Consider the following 23734-nt stretch of genomic DNA (forward strand, 5'->3'; position numbering starts at 1 on the left):
ACACGGGGAGCCGCACTACTCGATGGCGCTACTCTAGAAACACCAAACCAAATGCATGTTTTGTGTGCTATCGTATGGAGTAAGTCACTATTCTGTGTAATTGCATAATTAGTCGAGATTAATTAACCAACTTTAGGACAAAAGTTGTAGAGCGTTGTAAGAAACATCTGATTCAGCAGTTCTTAACTTCCTGCTTGGTATGTAATAATTTTTTCTGCATCCTTAAGAAAGCCTGTGGAAAATATAGTGAAGCATGTGTCATGTTTACTTGCGCACTGCAATTTCAGTGCTTTCAAATGTGCCACATATGAATGACCGGGGCATTCAGCCTTGTGCACTTACAAAGTGCTGCCGCTTCTATACATTCGGTCACATGATGCTTCGGTCACATCCTTCTAGACTGCTCCAGCATATTATTAAACCTTGGCTAAAGTTAGCTGGAACATCTTGTAGAAGGCTGACCAGGCCACGTCTTCTTTATGTTATACAGGTCACAGTGCATGCCTCATTATGCAAGTTGATGTGCTCCCTTTATTCAACTTGACGTGACAAAAAAGATGCTTAATATCAAGTCGGGGTGAATGCTACACCTTCGCTTTATTTGAACATCACATCTTTGTCTCTGAAATACAGGCTTCTTTATTTGTCGATAACAGTTCTCAGTGTCACACTATAAAAGGCATGCAGACACACACGTTTAGATGACTTGGGTGCATGTTCATGCATGTTCACCTTAAACGCCTTGTCTAAGTAAAAAGTGCACATAGGGGGCAAGTATGCACTGGGGCTCTATAGCATGTCAACTTTGCAGACTATGGCATCGTTTATATTGACAGAGCATGCACTTTAACTATAGTTGATGTCTGTGCACAACCTTGATGCCTTATTTAGCCAGTGCCTCCAGGATATGCTGCCATGCTTGTAGCATTCTTTACTGCACAATAGGCCACTAACAAAGGTAACAGCAGGATTGTGCACTCAAATCCTCCATTCATACGACAATTTTATTTTGAGCAGCAAGTGGCAGCGGAGCACTTTTTCCACATGCTGCGCCAACACTAGGTTCTTGCTTATCTGTCATCCTTGTGTACAAGATAAACAGCCCCAGAGCCTTGCTTGTGATGGCCACAAAAGACCACATTTTTTAAGCAGATAAAGAAACTGCAAAGCTAAGCAATAGAGTGGCTGTTTGTGTGATCCCTTAATTCTATTGCACGCCAAGAAACAGAACTAAGTGTGCGGTAGCTGTTTCACAGCCGTACTGCTGCCTTGGCTTGCACTACAAGCTTGCTTTCAGGAGGATGCCACACCTAGCAGGAAGCCACCAGCAAAGCCCGTAGCCAGGAATACATTGTCCTTGACAAACTTCTGGGCCTGCAAGAATAGTCATCATGAAAGTCAGCTTACAACGGTTGATTCATTCATTCATTCATTCTTTATACAAATTGTCTTGGGAGGCTTAGCAAAAGGCCCGGAAAGTGCCCGACTAGGCTATGTCACCCAGACAACAGCCGCAGAGTGCAACCATTTTCGTATTGTTACACATCACACAATCACAATGAGATGCATACATCAATGCAAATAGTACAATTCTTTTTTGCTCTTCAGAAAAACAAGGAGAGCAAACAAACAATCTTACAGATGTATCATATTTTTGATAGTAAACACACATTGTACACTGAAATGTCCCAAATACAAACACAGCACAAACCTAGCCCTCGGAAAGTAATATTGCCTTAAATTGTATTGGGGAGAGTCTCTTCTGTAAAAAGTTTAACATATTGGGGTATTCGTTCAGGAGTGCTGGTATTAGTGATGTTAAATTCTGTAAGCCATCATTTGTATGTGATCTCGACTTATCTATTACATTTATTCGTAGTTCGTATGGTATCAGCTTAACCTGATATTTTTCTTCAAACAGCGTTCTATTCTGTGTTGGTGCATGATTTCCAGTGACAGTTTTATTTTAAATAAATGTTTTATTGGTAGTGTGTTATAGTAACTAAAATATGGAATTATGTTCTCAGTGTGGGGAACGTTTCGAACAGCTCGTATTGGCCCACTTTTGTGAAGATAAAAGTCTGTTTCGGTACCAAACCAGGGAGGAGTATGTGAAGCGTAAGATTTGTCGCTTAGCGTCTGAAGGCACAGAGTCAACAAACATGGGTTCAGTTAAACCCAAGATACACTACAGTATGTCCAGGGAAAACAAGGGAAATTCAAGACGATGAGCAGCACGAGAACAAGGTGTGAGCAGGAGCCAACATTTCGACAAGTGGTCTTTTTTAAAGGTGTTATACAGTAGAACCCCGCTGTTACGTTCCCGGGTGCTGCGTTTTCCCGGCTGTTACGTCGTTTTCAGCCGGTCCCGGCACAGCTCCCATAGAACCCAATGCATTGGTAACCCCGCTGTTACGTCGTAACTGTGGGACCATTCCCGCATCATACGTTGCGAACTGCCACACCGCGCCGGCCCGAGCGGCCATTTTGACTTTTCATGTCGCTTGGCTTGGTTGCTTGACGATGGCATTGGCCGCCCGAAGTGCTGGGGGCGACATTTATTACGTATTTTCGGTTTCCGCCAGCAAAAGTATGGCCTTTGATATCCGCTTTTGCTATCTAAAGATGATGTCTATGACGCGTTGCGGCCCTAAAATTGGTTTTGGCTCATAGATGTTCCGTAAAAAGTGCCAAGTGCGATAACGCCGTCGCCGCGCGCCGTATGCTTTCTTTCGCGCGCGAGACGCAGTCGTCGGCTCCCCTCGCACGCTTTCACTCGCACATACAGCATACGTCGCCGCGCGCCGTATGCTGTATGTGCGAGTAAAAGCTTGCGAGGGAAGCCGCGCGGCCGTATGCTGAATGTGCGAGTGAAAGCGTGAGAGGGGAGCCGACGACCGCGTCTCGCGCGCGAAAAAGAAGCAGGAAAGAAGCGCGCCTCCTTCCGTTGCGCTCGAGGCACCAGCGAGGGAGCAAGGGGGGGGGGGGGGGGGGGGGGGGTAGCGGGCAGCGTTGTGCTCTGGCATCATAGTGCGCGGCGGCGCGCGGTCCCGCGGGCCGTATCTTGAAAGCGATCTGCGTGGGGGCAGATTCTACGCAGTGTAGGTGCGTCGGCGGCTCGTGGCTTTGTGCGTGCTGCGTGTTCTCGGCGCTCAGTTTGGGTTGAAGCGATAGACAACAGCACGAAGGTCACTTCGCTCGCTTCTGCAGCGGCGCTTAACTGCGCGTGTCCGCGCTCATCGAGTGTGATGTGTTCATGTTTGCCTGTGGGCGCTGACACCGTGTTTGTTAATTAGTTAATAACCGAATGTTTACAAGTTTATACAGACGATAAAACTACTATTCTTACTGTGTATAGCTCATCGCAATCGATACTTCGGCTGTCGGGCGAAACTACTTTTTGTCGCACGTAAGAATTAAAATAATATTGTGTGCAATTCAACACTACTCTCATTTCTCAATTTTTCCTGTTTCCTGGCTCTTGCGTTTCCCGGCTCTTACGTTTTTTTTTTACGGTCCCGTGAAAAACGTAACAGCGGGGTTCTACTGTATATATATATATATATATATATATATATATATATATATATATATGCTTTTTGGCCTTTAATAATTGCCATGGAGCACATTTTGTGCGTCACCATGCTCTCTGACACTGAACAAGTTTGCCTCTAGTTGAACAGCCTGTGTGTGTTCACGAGGGAGACCTGATTGCCACTACGTAGAAATACAGAAAAGGATACCGCTACCCTGCTGCTGGGTGAAAATGACAGCGCGAGTGCCACGGCCGCAAACCGGTCTGTGCAAAAAGTGACCTTCAACACCCGTCGTGGGTGAAAAGGGAGACGACAGAATAGGCCTGCACAAAGGTGCTGGGGTGCACCTCGATCCCCACAGAGTACTTACCCGATGACGAAGGCACTCCTCAAAAAAAAAATGTCCCTAGTACTCAACCTCTCCAATTAAAAGATCATTTAGTTGGATTATAAGATGAAAGAAAATGCTACTTGTCTACTTCTATTAGATTCTTAGAAAAACTTTTTGCCGTTACCCTTAAAACGACATAGTTAGTGTAAAGGTTTTGTTCTAGCTCGACTCTTTGCCGCGCGCTTACGAGTTCCAGTAGTTCTGTTATCGCGTAGTGCTGCACAGGTGCTACTGGCTCACTAAACTCGCACTCGAAATTGCAAGCAGCAGAGAATGTTGCGGGATGCCCGAATGGTCCGCGTGACGGCACGTCCAGACGGTGACCAGCTTCGTCGCCTGACGTCGCATTACTGGAGTCCTCGCTGCTTTCGCGCTCGGAAAAACCAGTGCCATTAGCAAGGGGAGGAGATGACAAGTGACTTCCGCCAACCTTCGCAGTGCATCTGGGTTTGTTAGGGCCTTTTTTCATATCATCTTGCTTTTCACCTGGCTGCAGTGAGAGACCGTGCTAGCACACAGCCAGATGGTGCACTTGCTAACCTGTCACTTCATTGTGGCCTCGTGCTAGAGCAGTGAGTCAAGCCTTCAATTTTATCCATCTCGTTAAGGGCGCTGTCAGTGATGCATCAATGTGGTTACAGCAAATTAATCATGACCTTGAGCAAGACGGTTGGCACTTTTGAGCAGGCACTTGCAGTCTATGCGCTGCACGCAAATGAGACGAGTGTGCAAGTGCACAGTGTAGAGTTTCAGCAAGACCACGACTTGATAAGAACGCTCACTTAACGCTTACACGGCGGTGAGGTGTAAATCTTCAGGTCACTCGTGGGAGTCTGGTATAGGTGCAACAGTTGCGCTCTTTCATAGTTCAGTTTCATTTTCTGAAGTGATTTTGTCCATAATTCATTGCACTGTGAAATTTCTAACATCAAGTTTTTGCATCATCAGCCTATAATTATGTCCAGTGCAGAATGAAGGCCTCTCCCTGCGATCTCCAATTACCCCTGTCTTGCGCTAGCCAATTCCAACCTTGCGCCTGCAAATTATCTAACTTCATCAACCCACCTAGTTTTCTGTCGTCCTCGACTGTGCATCTCGTTCTCTTGGTATCCATCCTGCAGCTCTAATTGTCCACCGCTTATCCATCCTATGCATTACATGGCCTGCCCAGCTCCATTTTTTCCTCTTAATGTCAACTAGAATATTGGCCATCCCCGTTTGCTCTCTGATATACAGTGCTCTCTTCCTGTTTCTTAACGTTAGGCCTAACATTTTTCGTTCCATCGCTCTTTGTGCGGTCCTTAACTTGTTCTCGAGCTTCTTTGTTAACCTCCCAAGTTTCTGCCCCATATGTTAGCACCGGTAGAATGCAATGATTGTACACTTTTGTTTTCAACAACAGTGGTAAGCTCCCAGAAAGGATTTGATAATGCCTGCCGTATGCACTCCAACCCAATTTTATTCTGCTGTAAAGTTCCTTCTCATGATCAGGGTCCCCTGTGAGTAATTGACCAAGATAAACATACTCCTTTATAGACTCTAGAGGCTGACTGGTGATCCTTAATTCTTGTTCCCTTGCTAGGCTATTGAACATTATCTTTGTCTTCTGCATATTAATCTTTAACCCCACTCTTACACTTTCTCGGTTCAGGTCCTCAATCATTTGACCTGTACAGTACCCAGAACAGCCAAGCTAATTTCATTCGAGTAGTGATGAACAGGATACAGAGGCTCCTTCTATAACTAGTGATGAAGTTAGAAGGGCCTTGCAAGAGATGACCAGGGGAAAAGCTGCCAGAGAAGATGGAATAACAGTCGATTTAATCAAAGAGGAGATATCATGCTTAAAAAGCTTGCAGCCCTTTATACGCAATGCTCAAGGAGTACAGGGCTTTGGGAGGGACAACTGCACCACAGATCGCACGGCTTTCTGTTCACGCTATACCGCTATCTAAAGAGGAGAGATGAGAGCTTCAGATAACTGTAGCACCGTATTTCACCGCTAAAAACCAAAAGCAGATGAAAACAGGAAAAGCTGACATGATCTGTTACTGCTACCACGTGCGCACAAGATGGGCTGATACAGATCTGAATCACTGGCGCACATTGCGACAACAGTTATTGCTAATGAGGAAAATTAGCACAAAAAAGGTACAATGCACATAGGAAGGCAAGACAAAGACTTCATCAGCAATGCAAGACTAACGCAAGCATTGTTCTCGATAAATACTAGCAAACGCCACTGCACATCAATACTAAGACAAAAGCAATTTTGTTTACGCCATATCCTAAAGATATACACTTTAAATTTAATCATAAAGGGACCCTGAAACAATATTGATGAGCTTGTACAGACGTACTGAGTCGTTTAAGGTAGATCCTTATGATAATTAAGTGATGCATCTCAGCGTAAAGCGTGCATAATTTATTATAAGGTATTAAAAATGTGCATCGCCACCGATCGCAGCAGTGCCGCTCCTCTGCGTTTTCAGCTGCCCCCTCCCAATTGACATAGTACAATTGACATCAAATGGGCGGGCTATCCAAGTGGCTACCAAGGTCGTGTCATCAATAACTTTTCCAACAATATGGTGAACAAATGTTGTTCGTAATAGTTGTAATGTTGGTTAATTTGTTTCTATAAAAACGCAACAATACACAACGACAATTTATCACTACACACAGCAAGTGTCGTCTGCTTGCGTTACAACATTCTCTGTGTTGATACGAGCTGCGTAGTCAGTGTTGGTCTCAAGATTTCTTTTCACGAGCACCATGGATAGCCCTTGTTAAGTTGTGGGCTGCAAGTCTAGTGATCTGCGACATCGTGTCCCTCTGCAAGGCAACATACGAGCTGAGTGGCTGCAGCGCATCGGACTGTCGGTATCGGATCGCTACCACCATCTACGCGTTCGCGGCCGTCACTCGACACCAGAGGATTACTACCACAATAAAGAGTCTTAGCGTGTCCGGTATTCAGGTAAAGACAAGTGCAAGCGGACTGGGCGTTTTACCAGATGAGCGGAGGTGCAAACGAGAACGGTCTGCACGGTGCAGCCACCTGGTGGCACAGAGCTCAACCAGACAAACACAGAGCTAATATGGCAATTACCAAGTGTATACTACTTTGCTGCTGGTGTAAATTTTCCGCGAGAGCGTAATCGTGAACGCATTGTCTTCTTAAAAGTTTAAAATGTTTTAGACTAGGTTACAGCAATAGTATCTGTGTGTCTGGTTAAGCTCTGCGCCGCCAGGTGGTTGGCACAGTGCAGGCCGCTCATGTTTACGCTAAAGCCTCTGCATCAAAGTGGTAGTAGTATGAAGGGGCTTTAGTTTTGCCTCCACCCATCCGTCAAAACGCCCAGCTCGCCTGCGGTTACTGGAATACCAGACATGCTCGGCGCTGCGACAGAACACTCACAACGCGCGCTGCTTGGATGGCTCTCGCAGAGGATTGACGGCCAGGTGGCTAGCGGAGAGGTTAGAGAGGCTTTACACGGTGGCTCAAAGATAACGAAAGTAGACGGCACAATGTGGCATCATGACACCGAGCCAGTGAAGGCAAAGCTTAGCCCCAATCACTCAGCGTACGAGTTGTGGAGAAAAAGGATGTCTAGGAAGGAAGGTAACCTGTAATCGTCCGTAGCTCTCTTATGCTGCAAAAATTGTTGCACGAATGTTTTACTGTAGCTGTACCCTATGCGTCTACAAAATTTGTCCGAGCCATTTCAGGGACCGTTTAAGATCGGTTTAAATAAAACAGAATTAGTGTCAGAATCTAAAGTTCTTGGCATAATATTCAATGAGCACTCACTCTGGAATTCTCAAATTAAGCATATTCTTTGTAATCTTGCTAGAACAGTTATGATTCTCCACAACTGCCGGCATGTATTACCTGAGAGACTGAAGCTTTTAGTTTACAACTTACTTTTTACTTTTTGGATCAAGTAAATTACTGCTCATTGGTGTGCGGTACTAATGAGCGATGCAAGGCTGAGTGCATCGACAGCCTAAAGTTATGTTTTTTTGCTGCTTCAGCCACAAAAGTGTGATGTTTGAAAAGTACAACGTCAGCACGAGGCATTATTAACAGTCACAAAGTGTCGATGAACCGTGATATCTCAATAACAGCATAGTAACTGCACTCTTCGCACTGCACTGCCTCTGGAGAAGTAAGTGAACTTCCTCATGCCTTCCAAAATCTGTGGCTGATGCTTGCTCACTAATCTCAAAAGTTGTACAGTTAAACTTCGATATAACGAACTTCAATATACCAAAATTCTAGACATAACAAAGTATCTAACTTTTTATAACTTCTTGTCCATAGAACACCATGTACAGTAGCCGACGGATTATTCGGACTCCAAAAATTCGGACTTGTTGGATATTCCGGACTTCATAGATGTACCGTCAGGATTCCCATAGAGCTAATGCATTTTCGCGACCGATTTTTCGGACGAATCTAGGTGCCAATGTTCGATTTTCCGGACTAAATCGCTCTCTCCGAGCCACGTTGCCCGATATTGGAGGCCGCCATGTTGAATTTTCCGCTGGCTTGGCCGGGCTTGGCTTCCAGCGCCCCCTGTATAGCCTTCAAGATTAGTAGACGCATGCTATCCTCTCGTCTCCGAGGCCATGCCCGCTCTTCCTTGGCCGACAAAACGTTCCAAAAAGCAGCACTTGCTTTTCTTTTTTCTTTTTGGTCAGCTCGGCACTATCCTTACATCACTTAAGCGGAATCCTGTTCTTTTCTTTTCTTTTTTGTTTTTGTTTTTTAAGTTTAGGTTGCGCCGTACGCTGTGTGCGGGTGAAAGCTTGCGAGGGTCAGCTGGCAACCGCAATTTATTCTCACGCACACGAGAGAGGAAGGCGGCCGGAGGCGCGCGCGGACTTCGTTCGCTCGTAGGGCACAGGGAGAAGGCGACGGAGACGGTGGGGAGTTGCGTTCTGCTCTGTCGGCAGCAGCCGTGCAGGCACCGTATCTTGAAAGCGATCTGCTATGCGGCTGAAGTGTGCGCCTGCGATCTGCGATGGGTACAAAGGGCGTGCGCCGAGTGCCAGTAGCTTCGTATGCGCTGTTTTTTTTTACGTTCGCGTCGAAGCGAGAGAACAGACAGCGCAAAGGTCAATTTGCCCGCGGTCATCGAGCGAGATGTGTTCATCTCGTGCGCGTGACACCGTGCTTATTTAGTTAGTAAGCGCATATTTACAGCTTTATACGGCCGATAAAACTAACATGCGTACTTCGTATCGCTGTCTATGAATTTGCTATTGCAATCGATGCTCCGCCTTTGGGGCGAAACTGCGACATTTTTCTTAAGCCGCTCTAAGCCTCATAATTTTTTTCTCTTGGGGGGGGGGGGGGGAGGTTTTCGGACTGTTCGGTTTTTCGGACTATTTTTCAGTCCCCGCGAAGTCCGTAAAATCGGTCGGCTACTGTATTTTGAACCTCAATATAACAGAGAGTGTTTACACATGATTTCAATATTACGAAATTTCACTGCCGTCACGAAGGAATACATAAACAAATGAAAACTTCCACGGACGCAGATAGTCGAATGCTTAAATCACATGCAACTGCTTGCGAACACACCATGCAACGAAGCTGTGGCTGCGCATGGCTATCAGCATGGCTGAACGCATATGCAGCCCGCACGCCCTATTTTAGAGGTGATCTGCTCCGTGTACAAAGACAGGACAAGCTGAGATGGCGTGGCATTGTGGGCCATCTTCCCGTGCATTCAGTAGTGGAGGTTGCATAATCTTGAGTTGCGGCAACGCATTGAAGCGAGAGGCAGACAAAGCATTCGCTCCCCGCTGCCACCATCTCACTGCAGGTGACACTATCAGCCATGGTAGAGTGGATGCGAAAGCATAGCTGGCTTCGCTTCGTACCGCCAATGTAAAGATATAGGCGACACGGCATGAAACCGTGTCTTTTGACACTCTCAAATTCAACAAAATTATTTTTGTTTTCTCATTGAAATGTGCTTTTTCTGACTGGCCAGTGATTCTGAAATTTTGCATCCCCTTCCGTGCAAGAAAAATCCATCGGCAACTGCACCTTTTGCATAAAAGACCAAATTTCAATATAACAAAATTTCGATACAACGAAGCAAATTGCCAATTTTACCAACTCCGTTATATTGAGGTCTGCATCTTCTTTGTGGCTAAACTGTAGCAGGGAGCACACTGCAGTGTGTACAGTTCGGTTGTGCTTTCATGCGTCAGAACTTCGCATGTGCAGGAGTGGGACTGTCCAAAGTCACTTTGGCACAATTTCTGGAGCAGGTCAAAATGCATTTTTGAACAGCTTGGAGCAGACTAAATTTCATTTTAGAGCAATTTGGAGCAGATAAAATTTCATTTTGAAGCAGTTTGAAGTTTGAGCAGGCCAATCTGAATTTTGGTGGAACAATGGAATACGGCAGCACACTTTGAAACCACGATGAAACACAGAATAAACCAACAGGAAGCTCGTAGTAAAAGCGCACTTTCTAGTTATAGCGTACTTGAATATGCGAGACTGGGTCGAGCGGCAGCTCAGCGCATGCTTTCCTGTAAGGCCAGAAACATCAGTTGGACAACGATCAAACTATATATTCCCACGCCTACACTCATGACGATGACGGAAAATGTTCTCAAATCATGCGGTCCAACCGATGCTGTAACAGAATTTCTTGGTCACCATATGTCACCGCAGACCCAGAGAGCCGCAATCATGCAACCCCAGGCTGGTATAATGTAAAACTATTCCAATATGTTTTTGTTACGATAGCAATTATACGGACACTCCAGAAGCATTTCTGGCGTCGCCGTCGCCATTATGTTCCATACAAAGTCCAAGGGCGATAACATCGTCGCCGCGCGCCGTATACTGTATGTGCGAGTGAAAGCGTGAGGATGGGCCGACGATGGCGGCTCAATCTTGCGTGAGGGAGGGAGGGGTCGTTCTACTCCGGCGGCTGCTGAGCATGGCACGGCCGCGCAGGCCCTATCTTGGAAGCGATCTGCAATGGGGACAGAGTGCGAGTGCTTAGCTTCGTATGCGCTGTTTTTCGCTGCTTAGTTTGCGCTGAAGCGGGGCAGGACAAAGGTGAATTCGCTCACAGCTGCTGCCGCGCTTGCTTGCTCCAGCATTTTCACAGCGAGTTTCTGCAGTAATCCAGTGAAATGTGTTCATGTTTGCTTGTGCGTGCGTGACACCATGCTTGTTAATTTAGCGAGTGAACACATGCTTGCAAGTTTATACGGCCGATAAAACTACTATCCTTGCTTCTTATAGCTGTCTACTAATTTGCTATCGCAATCAATGCTTCACCTTTCGGGCAATACTGCGACTTTTTATTTCACAAATCCGCCATTAGCCCTTCGTGATAGGCCAAAATGGCTAAAGTCTCGCCCATACGGGCATAAAAACATATTGAAATAGTTTTATGTTATACCGGCCTTGGGGACACAGATGCCCGCCCACTTCACCCGCTGCAGCGTGTGCCTCCGAAATATCTAGTTCACTCGCAGCGCTCTCAGCGTATTTTTCGTTGTTTTGCACCTCAGCTAGGGAGCGCTGCGCGGCTTGGCCCACTCAACCATATGCTAGTACAATCTAAACAAAGCCGCCCTAGCTGTTCTGAAAGCAGCGGCCACGCGTGCCGGAAAGTCCAATGTTATAAGCACGAAAATTACGAGAAACTCTGCGGGAGGTGCTGTCATGCGGTGTGCGTAATGTGAATGGCTGCACTCTTTTTCGGAGAACGAATACGCTCGCTGTTTGCGGCCACTGTCGAAGCCATTCTGGCGCAGCGTGGCGCAATTTTGGTCAATTTTCTGTGTTTGACGCAGGAATTTGCGTCTGTATCAAAAATTCGCAATTGGCGCAGGAGTCCCACCCCTGCATGTGTTCTCTTACATGAAAACTTTAAAGCCATGATCTGTTTCGAAGTGTTCACATGCAACAGTACGGCGCTTTAAATACCGTCACTACATCTGAATGCAGTTTCAATAGTCCAAGTTGGAAGGTCGCAAATGCCATCGTAATATGTCATAACTGATAGATTGTTATGGGTTTGACTGTACAGGCTTTTCTAAATCTCTGCCACTGGTAAGTCCATTCATTTAGACACTATTCATAGCAGCGTAAATCAGGCTCCTCCATTTACTACACTTTTATTCTCGCTCGTGTGTGCACCGTTTTAAGCAAGAAATCTAACCCAGTAGTGCAGGGCCATGTCCCCTGCACCTTTGGAACCAGCCCCGAAGTGGCTCACCTCCTCGAGCAGTCTGGGCAGCTTGCCGTCTGTGCGCCGTGCCAGCTCATTTTGTGCCTGCTGAAGATCCTTGTTCAGCCTGGACCAGTTCACCTTCACGTAGCCCTGATGCTGTGCAATCTGGAAACCACAAATGGGGGGCTTAACCTGCCTGCCTGCATAACTTCAGCTGAAGGTACCATCACTGGTTTGTGCTTGGTCTGAGGGATGCATGCAATAATGTGCTGTTTGCCCTGGTGCCCATCTAGATATTCTTTATCACTGCCTCGGCTTGACTGGCTTGGCAATACTGCCCGACATTGTTCACTGCATTGCGCCCTATTTTTAACACTACAATAAAACACAAGGGTTTTGTAATTTTCTAACAACAAATGGAAATAAAAAGTCACTCATTTCTATTTCATTTTTTGCTGCTTACAACAGACTAGTCAGATATTCAAAGCAGAACAAGCAGTGCATTATTACATAGACAAGAACACACTACATGACATACGCAGACTACCAACTAGAGTTTATTGACAGGAAACATTCACTTTTAAGTGCAGGCTACCACCACACTATAAAAAGGTCATACAAGAAAAGAAAAGAAAAACGCACAAAATAAAATAACAGCTTAACTGATCATTGTCACGCAATGAATGTGCAAAGAAAGTGAATCAAGAAAAGTCATTTAAAAGCAATTCCTTTTCAAGAAAAGAATGTCAAGGCATGCTGTTGCACTTTTCTCTTGGACTAATGGGATACACTACAATGACCTCGTGCTCTATCTTGTCTTTAGATTTTCCAATGAACTGGGTTTGGCGAAACAACGGAGAACACTCACAATCTTTGCAATGTGAAGCCAGGTGGCTACCAAAAACCATTTTAAATGTTTAGCCTATGTTGGAACTGCCTTGTCTGGCTAGTATAGTTTTTGTTGCAGCTGAGTAGCGAAACTACACTCAACACACTTCCAGAGAACCTTGCCGCTTGGCTCGTTACACATAGATTTTTAGGTTGATGTCTCAACATGGAGCATATCCTCGGTAGCTTGCAAGGTGCCGACATGGCTATGTGGATCCCATGATGACTGGCCATCTTCTTGACATTGTGAGAGAGGGCACGGATATAGCAACCAGCGATACCAAGTGCTTGTCTTTGCTTGCCTTCTTGTTCAATGCAACAGCAAATTTTAAAAGCTGCAGCATGCTTTGGCAAATACTTTCTGCGAATAAATTTCAGTTGGCAGTTGGCGTACGTCCTGTGACTGTGTTCCTCGTGGTTTTGCGTCGCTTGTTCCCCTTTGACATGAACGACCAACTAGCTCAAAACAAGGTTCTGCTTGGTCAACAGACTTACATTTTGACAACCCACACGGATTGCTTTTCAACATCTGCCTTTTCCCAAAACTGAAGGCCCTCACCTGAAGATCACACACACTTAAAGGGGCCTGAAACACTTTATGAACATAGTAAAAAAATGTTGCCGATCTGTAGATCTCTTGTGAATGTGTGAGCCACATGTTATTCCAATGCATGCAGCAGGTAATTTACAATCTCATGTAAAAAAGCGCTTGCTCTCTCTATCACAATGTCGTCAGCAGCTAAGCCGCAAGCAGCCAACTAACCGGTATTGGCGGATTTTGTGATCACGAGAACATTCTAAGTAATACTATTACTTGCTAATTCTGAATGACATAAATTTTAAGATATATATGGCTGCAATCTCAAAAGGACCAACAAAGTATTCCATCTTTGCACTTAGGGTCTACACACAACAGTTGCGCATAGCTGCATCTGCTGTGATCATACCACACTGATGTTCCGTACTTTGCGGAATTCGCATACCTAAGCATGAAAATTCTCTATTTCTGGCTCTTTCTCCTGCACGATTCTATAAATATCCTCACAAATTTTGCCGCACATATATACAGTGAAATCTTGATATAACGAACTTCAGGGGACCGCGGCAAATTGTTCGTTATTCTGAAAGGTCGTTATAGTGAAAGCCGCAAAATTAACCATTCCACCAATTGTGTCATATAAACCCATATAATTAAGTTCCTTGATACTAACAATTTCTTTGACCAAGCCCAGCACAGATTCTGCAAGGGCCTAGCTTGTGAAACACAATTGGCTATTTTTCTTCACGGTCTACACTCAAATCTCGATATTAACATACAAACTGACGCAATTTTCCTTGACTTCGAAAAAGCATTCGACAAAGTAGCTCACCAACAACTGCTCCTAAAACTTTCACGGTTAAGTCTACATCCTGCAGTTTTAACATGGATTGAACAATTCCTTACTAATCGCATGCAGTCGGTGAACGTCAATAACAATTCTGAGCCCCTACCCGTAACGTCGGGCGTCCCTCAGGGCTCTGTATTAGGCCCCCTCCTATTTTCAATATACATTAATGATCTACCATTACACGTGTCATGCAAAATCTGCATGTACGCTGATGATTGTGTCATTTACCGCTCAGTTACTAACAATAATGATCAAATAGCCCTTCAGGAAGATTTAAACAACATTCAAAATTGGTTTCAATGTTGGTTAATGGTCCTAAACCCTACCAAAATAAAGCAATGTCGTTCTCTCGCCGTTCTAATTCCTTGGTATTTCAATACGAAATCACTAACGAGCAAATTGAGTGTGTAAACTATTATAAGTACCTGGGTGTTACCATCTCAAATGATCTGGACTGGTGTGTGCATGTGACTAATGTTATCTCTTCAGTTAACAAATCCCTTGGGTTCCTACGATGTCACTTAAAAAACACACCACGGCATGTGAAACTATTGGCTTATAAGACACTAATAGGGCCCAAACTAGAATACGCATCAGCCACTTGGAGCCCTCGCCAGACTTTCCTCATTACCGCCCTTGAGGCCCCCCATTTCAGGATCGGGCCATCTGGTTCATTCACTCCGCTTTTTCATACTATGTCAGCGTAACATCGTTAAAAGCGGAATCTGGCATACAAACCCTTTCCCACTGCCATTTAATTGCCAGCTTATCATTATTTCACAAATTCTACCACAGCGTACTCAATCGTGCACCATATATCTTGCCACCATCACGCATATCTCATCGCATAGGACATTCCTTAAACGTAGCTCGTCCACATGCGCGTACTATCACCTTTGCATCTTCTTTCCCTTGAACAGCCAAAGACTGGAACGGCCTTGCGCACAACATCGTTTCTATACCCAGCTCATTTGCCTTCATAGAATTGTCTCGCATTATGCCTTGTAACATCTGATGTTCTTTGTATCTCATATTCTTTGTAACCCACCCCTTATATCATACCCCGAAGAGAGGTGTTTAAGGAAATAAAGTGAAAGCGAAAGTAGATACTGCAGGTGTCACGGGATGTCAGGATGAGCCCTCTCGCCGCTAGCAACCGCATGCTTCGATTCGACTCGGTGAGTGATGTAGTTCTAAGGATGTGGCGACGCGAGCCAGCCCCATTGCCCATCTTGCATCAGAGCAATGCACACGTTTGAAATGAAAGTGGAGTGTAGAGAGGAAAAAAAAATGTCCATTGATTACGATACTCCCTAATGCGAAAATCGAGCGCAGCCGTTTTGCGATATATTGAGGCAAAGAATTTGAAACCGAAATCACCACACCTACTGGCAGTGGGCCAGTGCCGTGAGTGCTTTTGCAGAGGGAGGGGCCCTATGGGAACACTGGCATGATGAGCGGCATCAGATCCAGCTGCAGAAGTCGACAACGAACGCGGCGAGCAGTGCCACGAGCGCATTCGCGCAGTTACGCAGAGGACGCCAACACTCAATGCACGAACAAGCACCTAGGAGCTGCGCTCTAAAATGAAATGCCTAACTTCTAGGCGGGGTCTTGCCCCCTGGCCATCCTCCTTATGTAGGTTCCAGCACGCTAGTGGAGACGAGAAGAGAGAAAGCCCGGCATAGGTGTGACTACTAGCTCTAACTCCGCTTATACTTGAAGGATTCGAAAAATTTTCATGGCATGAAATTCATGAGGCAGCGCTCTTTAAGGGTGAGGCCATTCTATCACTACTTAGAAAGTGTTTCACGGTACCTTTAAGGTTTTACACCTTGGCTGTGTCAGTGCGTTGGCATTCAACACCATCTTAATAACAACAACAACAATAATAATAATAATAATAATATAAATAATAATAATATACTTTATTTAGCTTAGTTAACATTGATTTCCACTGCCAGCTTTGATGCTGCCTCCTGGAAGCTATCTTCTGTGACATGTATGTCATAATTGCAACAATAGTTAAAATGGCAGCTGTTCAGCAAAAATGGCAAAGTAGCTGTCTCCGCCAAGACTTCAAACACGCCCTGTGATGAGAACTGTCAATGTGACTGCACCTGAAAAAGCAGCAGGCTGCCTCCAATGGCAGTGGCAGCAATCTTGCCAGCCTTGGTGAAGACGAACCCCACACACCTGGGAAGACACACAGTTTGAACAGGAAATTTTATTGTAGAAAGGCATGAATGCAAATGAACAATGAAACAGTAGTCATGTGCAGCAGAAATGAAAACAGGATGGACTTGGAGAATGCTACCGACGTGCAGAGTGCCTTAAGCACCCAATTTCAAGAGGCTATAAGGCTTACATCATGATTGGCCACAAAAGCACATGACACTGCCAAGTCATTTTTAAGACAGAACTGTTTGGCTTGCATGCTATCACAGTTTTGTGCTCCTATTGCATGGTCAGTAGAACAATATTCTTGTTTGTGTCAATGACGTGGGTTATACCTGACAATACAGTCATATTGTCACATTGTAGTGACAGTGAAGAAAGACTCAATGGCAAAACTTAGTTGCGAATTTAACTATTTATTGAGCGAACCTGGATCCAGCAAAACAAGTAACACTCAGCACAATGATAGCAGCAAGCACAGTCATCAACCATCTGACCAGCGGGTCGAGTGCGGTGGCTTTTATACTTGATTCATCGAAGGTTCCAGTGTAATCACTCGAGCCCACGTGCCTTCCAGAAAGTACTTCACAAATTGCGTCACGCATACGATCAGATTACACAAGGTTAGGTGACAATAAACAACGAATAGAACCACTGATAACATTATAAAAACTTCCAATACATGCAGGCGTGTCCTGCGCTGAGTGAAAACATTTAGCATTTGTTAGCCGGTGAAAAGCAGTCACCGGAGAAAGACAAAATAGTACACATGCCAATATATTAAGATCAGATCATTGCCAGAACAGGTCACATAGTAACGTGTCTACTTGTCCCAACCTTTTTGTAGGAGTGGGATGTGCACTTGTGTGGTATTCTTTATTGCTTTCACACACAGAGATTAACTGCTCTGTCAGCATGTCACCGAGGCAGATAAACAGGCCTTACCAATATCTCTTTACCAAAACCAGGTGCAATGGCCACCACTAATGCAGCTAGCTTTGTAAACATCAGATAACATCAGATACCCCAACACTGCATATGTTTCAAAAACCAATGGATTGATAACAACCACAACGTTACGAAGCAATTTTGCCTGTACACTAGTAAATAATCTGTAAATCACCTTGAATACATTTCTCAGTGGCGCCACTGATGAATCGAGATTTGGAGCAATTTTTGGAGCAGCAAACTCGAAGCTGTATGGAGCACCCATATACAGATTTCAGAGCACATTGGAGCTAATAAATGCCAATTGCTGGACACGTCCGAGGCTATTTCAAACACTTATAATTGACAAGCGTTATTCCAGAATGTATTCGCTTGCTGTAAAACAATGCTGCTGCTCTGCCTCTAAATACAAAACAAGGAAAACCTAAATTTCAGTAATCTTTTAATTTAAATGAAGACAACAAAACTGTTCACACAGTGAGAAATAATTACAGTGGAATCTCGATGATGCGAATCTCACGGGGTCACGAAAAATATTCGTATTAGCCGAAATTCGTATCATCGAAACACAACTAAAACTAGCTAAATTAAGGGGGGATGAGAGCATCAGATCGCGAAAATCGCGAGAAAAAATTATTTTTGAAAACCACGCGTTTCGGTATCTGCAACGCCTAATCTACGCTGTATCAAAATGGTTGGGCTGAAAACGCGCTAAAAGTGGTCGAAAAAGATTTATTCGTCAGTGCGCAGGGCGAGAAAACAGCTTTAAATCGCGCAAAATCACCGCAATTCACACAGACATATCTCGTATTTCCTGCCACCGAGCGCCGCCATCTTGGTATCGTTCGAAAGCTCAAAGTTTCGTCGTTCCGCTTCTCAGTTCGTCCGTCGTCGCCATCTTGTAACAAACGCGCAAACTCAAAAGAAGCGCGGGTCTGCGATAGGTAGTCACACGGACCCTCCGATGAAAGCGGCCTCCGATTGGCTGCCGTGCTGAAAGGCGTCTCTCCATTGGTTGCTGCTGTGGCAGGGGCAAGATGGAAACCGCAGTTGTCTGCTCGTAAACCATGCCAGCATCTTCACTTGACACGCAGAATTCGGATTAATGAGAGCTCCCAGGTTAGTGATGGATCGTCGCTCGTGAGAAAAAATTTTGGATGAAGCATGCTTTCGGAATACGGAAGCGCAAGCCTCCTACGGCAAGAAAAATGCGGCGATTAGCGGGAGAAGCGGAGAAGCACCCGAATGAACGTGCCACGCTACCTAGCACCTTGGATTAGGTGCCGCGCTATCTTGCACCGCGTGACTCCGGCAGCGAAACCGACAATCGCCCTGTGCCATCGGCACCGATAACGCAGTCGACGGAAGGCGCGCCAACGGAGGCTCCCGCGCCTCGGCGTACGGCCGCGCGAATCGGCCGAGATCGTATCTCGGTAGACATAGCTCGCTGCGACTAGGCAAAATGGCGCAAACACAAAGAATGCGGCCCGAAGCACAGCAGCCACTTCGTCTGATGGGCGGCCGCCAAAAAAGAGGAAAAGCACGAAAGCAAGAAAAGCGCCACCGCTTCAAATTCTTCGCGCCCAGTCTCCGCGCTGTGCGGTGCCGCGTCCGCCCCTCCGCACCAAAAGAGAATTCTACTACATAAGAATCGTCGGGAGAAAGCACGTGACTGCGCGCTGTTCTCTCTCGGCCGTCGGTGGGGCGGCGTTTATTCGTATCAACCGACGCGGGTCGAAAATCAATTCGCAACAACCGTACACTAGCACGTTGCAAAGTAATGGGGCTTGGCCGCGACCACAGAATAATTCGTATCATCCGGAAATTCGTATTAGCCGTGATTGGATCATCGAGATTCCACTGTAGTGTATTTCTAATTGGGTGAAGTTGCACAGACGTTCACTTTTACATCTCATAAATTTTTTATTGACAGCTGCAAGCTTAGCCATGATGCTGGAGCCATGCCAGCAAGGCTCCAGCATCAGTCAGAAACACTTGGCTAGACTCAATGTCGTGAATGCTCTTACGAGCCAAGCCAGCCTCGATGAGCCCCTCGTAATGTTCAAGCATTGCTTTTCAGCAACTTGTTTAAGCGACCTCTACTCACTATGTCTGCTTTTCCTCGTAAAGCTGAAGCCTCTGTTCAGCAACTGGCCAATTCACAACTGGAGCTAACAGATTAGTATTTGGACACCAGGATTTTAAACAAGCTCGATTATTCGGACTACTTCGAGGCACCACCACTGGCCTATAAATTTAATGTATAAATACAACCAAAATTTCGGACCCCTTAGGGCTTGCCATTCAATAATTTGGACTCAGCCTGCACGAGTGTGTACTAATTTGACTGCCGAGTTGTGCAGAAACACCGATACTTTGGCTTCGATAGCGATACTTTGGCGGCATGATGGTTGGCCATGTTGCCGACATCTCCTGGAAACCGAAACTAGCGAAGCCAACTGCACCCAAACCGTAAGGCAAGCGAACACCGGCAAGTCCCACAGTGTTGGCTCCGCGTGTCCAGCGTTTGTTCATTGACGTGTTAAATAGCGACGCAGTCGCAGCGACTTCAACTTGTTTAATCGCGCGATGCCGACTCTACTCACTATGTATGCGTCGACGAGGACAGTGAATGTAGCTAAAAAAATGCAGCAGATGCAGCGTGCCCTGTTGGAATCTATATACAGCGAAACTTCCCTCTAAATGCTATGGGGAGCACACGCATCCATCTTCTCCTGCATACTCACGTCGTCGCGTTTACACGTTGCGGACGCATCGGGAGCCGGGGTTGACACGCGAGGAGGGCACTACGCCCTCTCCCAGTTCTTCCTCACATCTCGCGACACACATACCCCCTCGGCTCGCGAGAAAAGGTATCCGACAGGTAAGGAAATTCTCCTCGCGAAAGGTAAAAAGGCATAAAAGAGTGTCACCGCGGGAGACACCCTTCTCTCTGGCGCCCCGACTTTACAAACTGTCGGAATAGATTTCCCTGCTGCAACCCGTGAGTGACCTCGTTCGCATGACTATCACATGCAACGAGGTAAGCCTCTTTATTACTTGTTACAGAATGGACTTCCCTCTGCAAGTATGCCTTATTGCCCGCAGCAGTAAATGTTGAGTTGACTCGTTCATTGCCTTATTTGCCCGAACCCTACGTAGCTGCGATTGCACAAGCTACGGGTTGGGGAGTATGACGGAACGACTGTGTGGCTATATCCAGAGCTTGCCTTCAGCCCTAGCCTCACGCAGAGCATACCCCCTACAATGTATAAGGAGTGAAAGTGAAACCGAACGTTATTCAGGTATTTTATAGAGGAAATGCAATGTCTTGTAAACAAAACACATGTGTAATATATAGGTTAATCATGTTTCACGGTGGTCCCTTTGGTGTTTTGGTGCTAAGTAGGAGCACACCTTTCATCGCCGTTTGTTTGGGGTACCCGACCTCCCCTTGGAGGTGCAGTTACGACCATCTATGCAGTTGCCAGGGATCTCAACTGTGGGGTCTCACACATGCTCTTGGGACAAAGGAACAACACAGTAGTGTAAACAATCACAAGGGCATTTATTGCGCCTGTCATACACCAATGCACACTAGCCAAATTGCAACCAATAGAACATTCACATGGACGCGCGACAAATCAAGGAAATCCGACTCACAGCGACCCGACAGCGAGCGCATATGTTCGCCCCATGCTCTGACACCATCGCCTAGTCGTTCACGTGTGCAGTCACACGAACGGTGGCGCGTTCGAACGATCCGTGTTCGTCCATACCGGTGTCCTGCTCTTAGCCTCGCGAGACGGTCCCGCGAAGCGGGCCGGCGCACGCGCGAAGCGTTCGTGCATGTTGGTCGCCGATCCCAAGCCAAAGAGCCTTTCACCTTTTTTCCCCAAGTCACCCTGCCGTTCGGTGGCGTTAGCATCTCGACACTCGCGCCATCTCTCGCAATGCGCCGCAACCATCACGACCACCACCGGCACTTAGCCACGCGGTGAAGCCGGATTACAGGAAACGCGTGAGAGTCGCGCATCTCACGTCCCCCTAACCTTAAATCACTACACATACTCCGGCGAAACATGTCACACGGTCTATCAATGCGCGCATCGCGAACAAAAGTTAATACATGCGACAGTGGCCACGCCGAGGAAATGTCCACACGTTATCCACAACATGCAAGCCGACATTGTCTCCGGGGTTCGCCGCTGGCGTCCGTTGGTCACAGCATCATGTCTGCAGATTCGATGGCACAACTCCAGCCCAGGACTCCGGAAACAGCGACCTAGAAGTCGGCACGAGCAAGCGTCGCTCGCGCCGACGCGCCCCGCTGGCGAGAGCTGCTGTAGCCGTTGGTGACTGCCGGCTTTTTTCCCAGCCACCGTGGTACAATGAACATCGCCCACGTGGTACGATGTTCAATTCGGCTAGCAATATTTCGGGCGGCATTTCAGATGCTAAGTTCACGTGAACAAAGCTTACTTTCTTGACTCGAACAAGAATTTCAATTCGTGCGAGGCGAACTAATGAGGGAAACAATGTGCGACACCTAACACCACGGTCCACCAGGTTGTGTCCCTCCACGTGCGACAGGCAGCTTTGTAAAGCCTTAGGCCTAATGTGTCGCTACTTTGACAACAACCGGCATCCAAAAAAAAAAACATCACCCAAAATGGGCACTCCAGGCAGCCGCGAAAAGACGTTAGCTCTGTGAGGTGGTCCTACCCCGCTCGGTGCACACAGCATCCGAGTTGACGGTGTCGGAGCACCCGGTGCCAGGCCGCAATACCAGTCAGCCCATAGCGGCACCCGTGGCCCGCGGCCACCCGGCTTCTTGAGCCGCGACTTCCGAAGTCAAATAGATAGAAGAAGCTATTTACATAAGAAATTCGGACCACCCACGAGGCTTTCGTACTCACTCGCTTCAGGCTTGCCAATGCTCCGCAGGCACTAGGCCTCGCTCTCCCTGGATGCAGACCACGTGGCTCTCGTACCGACGAGTGTACTTCAACAAAACACTCGCGAAAAGGCTTAGCATGTTGAAAAGTTCAAACCAGTAGGTCGTGGTTCAAACACGCTACAGCAACCGTCGCCTCGCTCAAGAAAGCATGCCGCCGACACTAGCGATCAAAATCCACTCTAGGACTACGCTTCGGTTGAAACAAAGGTTGTCTCGAACCGAGCAAAACTTTATCGTCCGATGCCCCAAGAGCCCCACGTTGGGCAGCCAGATGTGGTGTCTCACTCAGGCTCTTGGGACAAAGGAACGACAACACAGTGGTGCAGACAAGCAAAGGGGGCATTTATTGCGCCTTTCATACACCAATGCACACTAGCCGAATTACAACCAATAGAACATTCACATGGGCGCGCGACAAATCAAAGAAGTCCAACTAACCACGACCCGACAGCGAGCGAATATGTTCGCCCCATGCTGTGACACCATCGCCTAGTCGTTCACGTGTGCAGCCACGCGAACGGTGGCGCGTTCGAACGATCCGTGTTCGTCCATACCTGTGTCCTGCTCTTAGCCTCGCGAGACGGTCCCGCGAAGCGGGCCGGTGCACGCGCGAAGCGTTCGTGCGTGTTAGTCGCCAATCCCAAGCCAAAGAGGAAGCCTTTGACCTTTTTCTCCCAAGTCACCCCGCCGTTCGGTGGCGTTAGCTTCATGACACTCGCGCCATCTCTCGCAATGCGCCGCAACCACCACTACCGCCACCGACACTTAGCCACGCGGTGAAGCCGGATTACAGGAGACACGTGAGAGTCGCGAATCCCCACACAACGCATGTGCAACGTGAGGTCATCTCCTCTGGTGCCCTTTCTACCGTCTCATCACGGCTCTCTGCGTCACGGCCCCCTCGCCCTCTCCACCAGCGGCCAATGACCCACATGTGCAGCCCAGATACCCCTCTGCGTTCCACTGCTGCGGCAGAAGTAGTGTGAGCCATCGCTCCTAGATGGCGCTGCCGTCCCGCAGCCGAGGGTGAGCTATTCAGCGAGAACACAAGAGCAGCAGCAGCAGGCGGCAGCCACAGTCAGCAAGAGAGGCATAGGGAGGTTCGCAAAGCAAGCTTTAAAACCCGCGGTCAATCGACTATGATAGCGCAGTCAACTTCTGGGCCGTGATTTTGTAGCAATGAATACCACTCGATTCTATATGCCACCCTAATCATCCACTGT

At 46.9% G+C, this 23734-nt stretch overlaps 2 protein-coding genes across 2 annotated transcripts in view; one reads left to right on the top strand and one right to left on the bottom strand.

Annotated features, from left to right (window-relative positions):
• Positions 1–1293: 1293 nt before the first annotated feature.
• LOC119441308 (FUN14 domain-containing protein 1-like) lies at positions 1294–16798 on the bottom strand. Its single transcript, XM_049661096.1, has 4 exons — positions 16794–16798; positions 16546–16621; positions 12138–12314; positions 1294–1374 (listed from the first exon to the last, which is right to left on the bottom strand). The coding sequence occupies exons 1-4, from the start codon at positions 16796–16798 to the stop codon at positions 1294–1296; spliced, it is 339 nt and encodes a 112-aa protein (XP_049517053.1).
• A 2700-nt stretch (positions 16799–19498) lies between these two features.
• LOC119439895 (very long-chain specific acyl-CoA dehydrogenase, mitochondrial) overlaps positions 19499–23734 on the top strand; it is a 444311-nt gene continuing 440075 nt past the window's right edge. Inside the window, exons 1-2 of the mRNA XM_049661097.1 lie at positions 19499–19535; positions 22285–22292. Of these exons, the coding sequence (XP_049517054.1) occupies positions 19499–19535; positions 22285–22292 (45 nt within the window). The remainder of the gene's footprint in view (positions 19536–22284; positions 22293–23734) is intronic.

Source organism: Dermacentor silvarum, chromosome 2 (assembly GCF_013339745.2).
Source record: "Dermacentor silvarum isolate Dsil-2018 chromosome 2, BIME_Dsil_1.4, whole genome shotgun sequence".
Lineage (NCBI taxonomy): Eukaryota > Metazoa > Arthropoda > Arachnida > Ixodida > Ixodidae > Dermacentor > Dermacentor silvarum.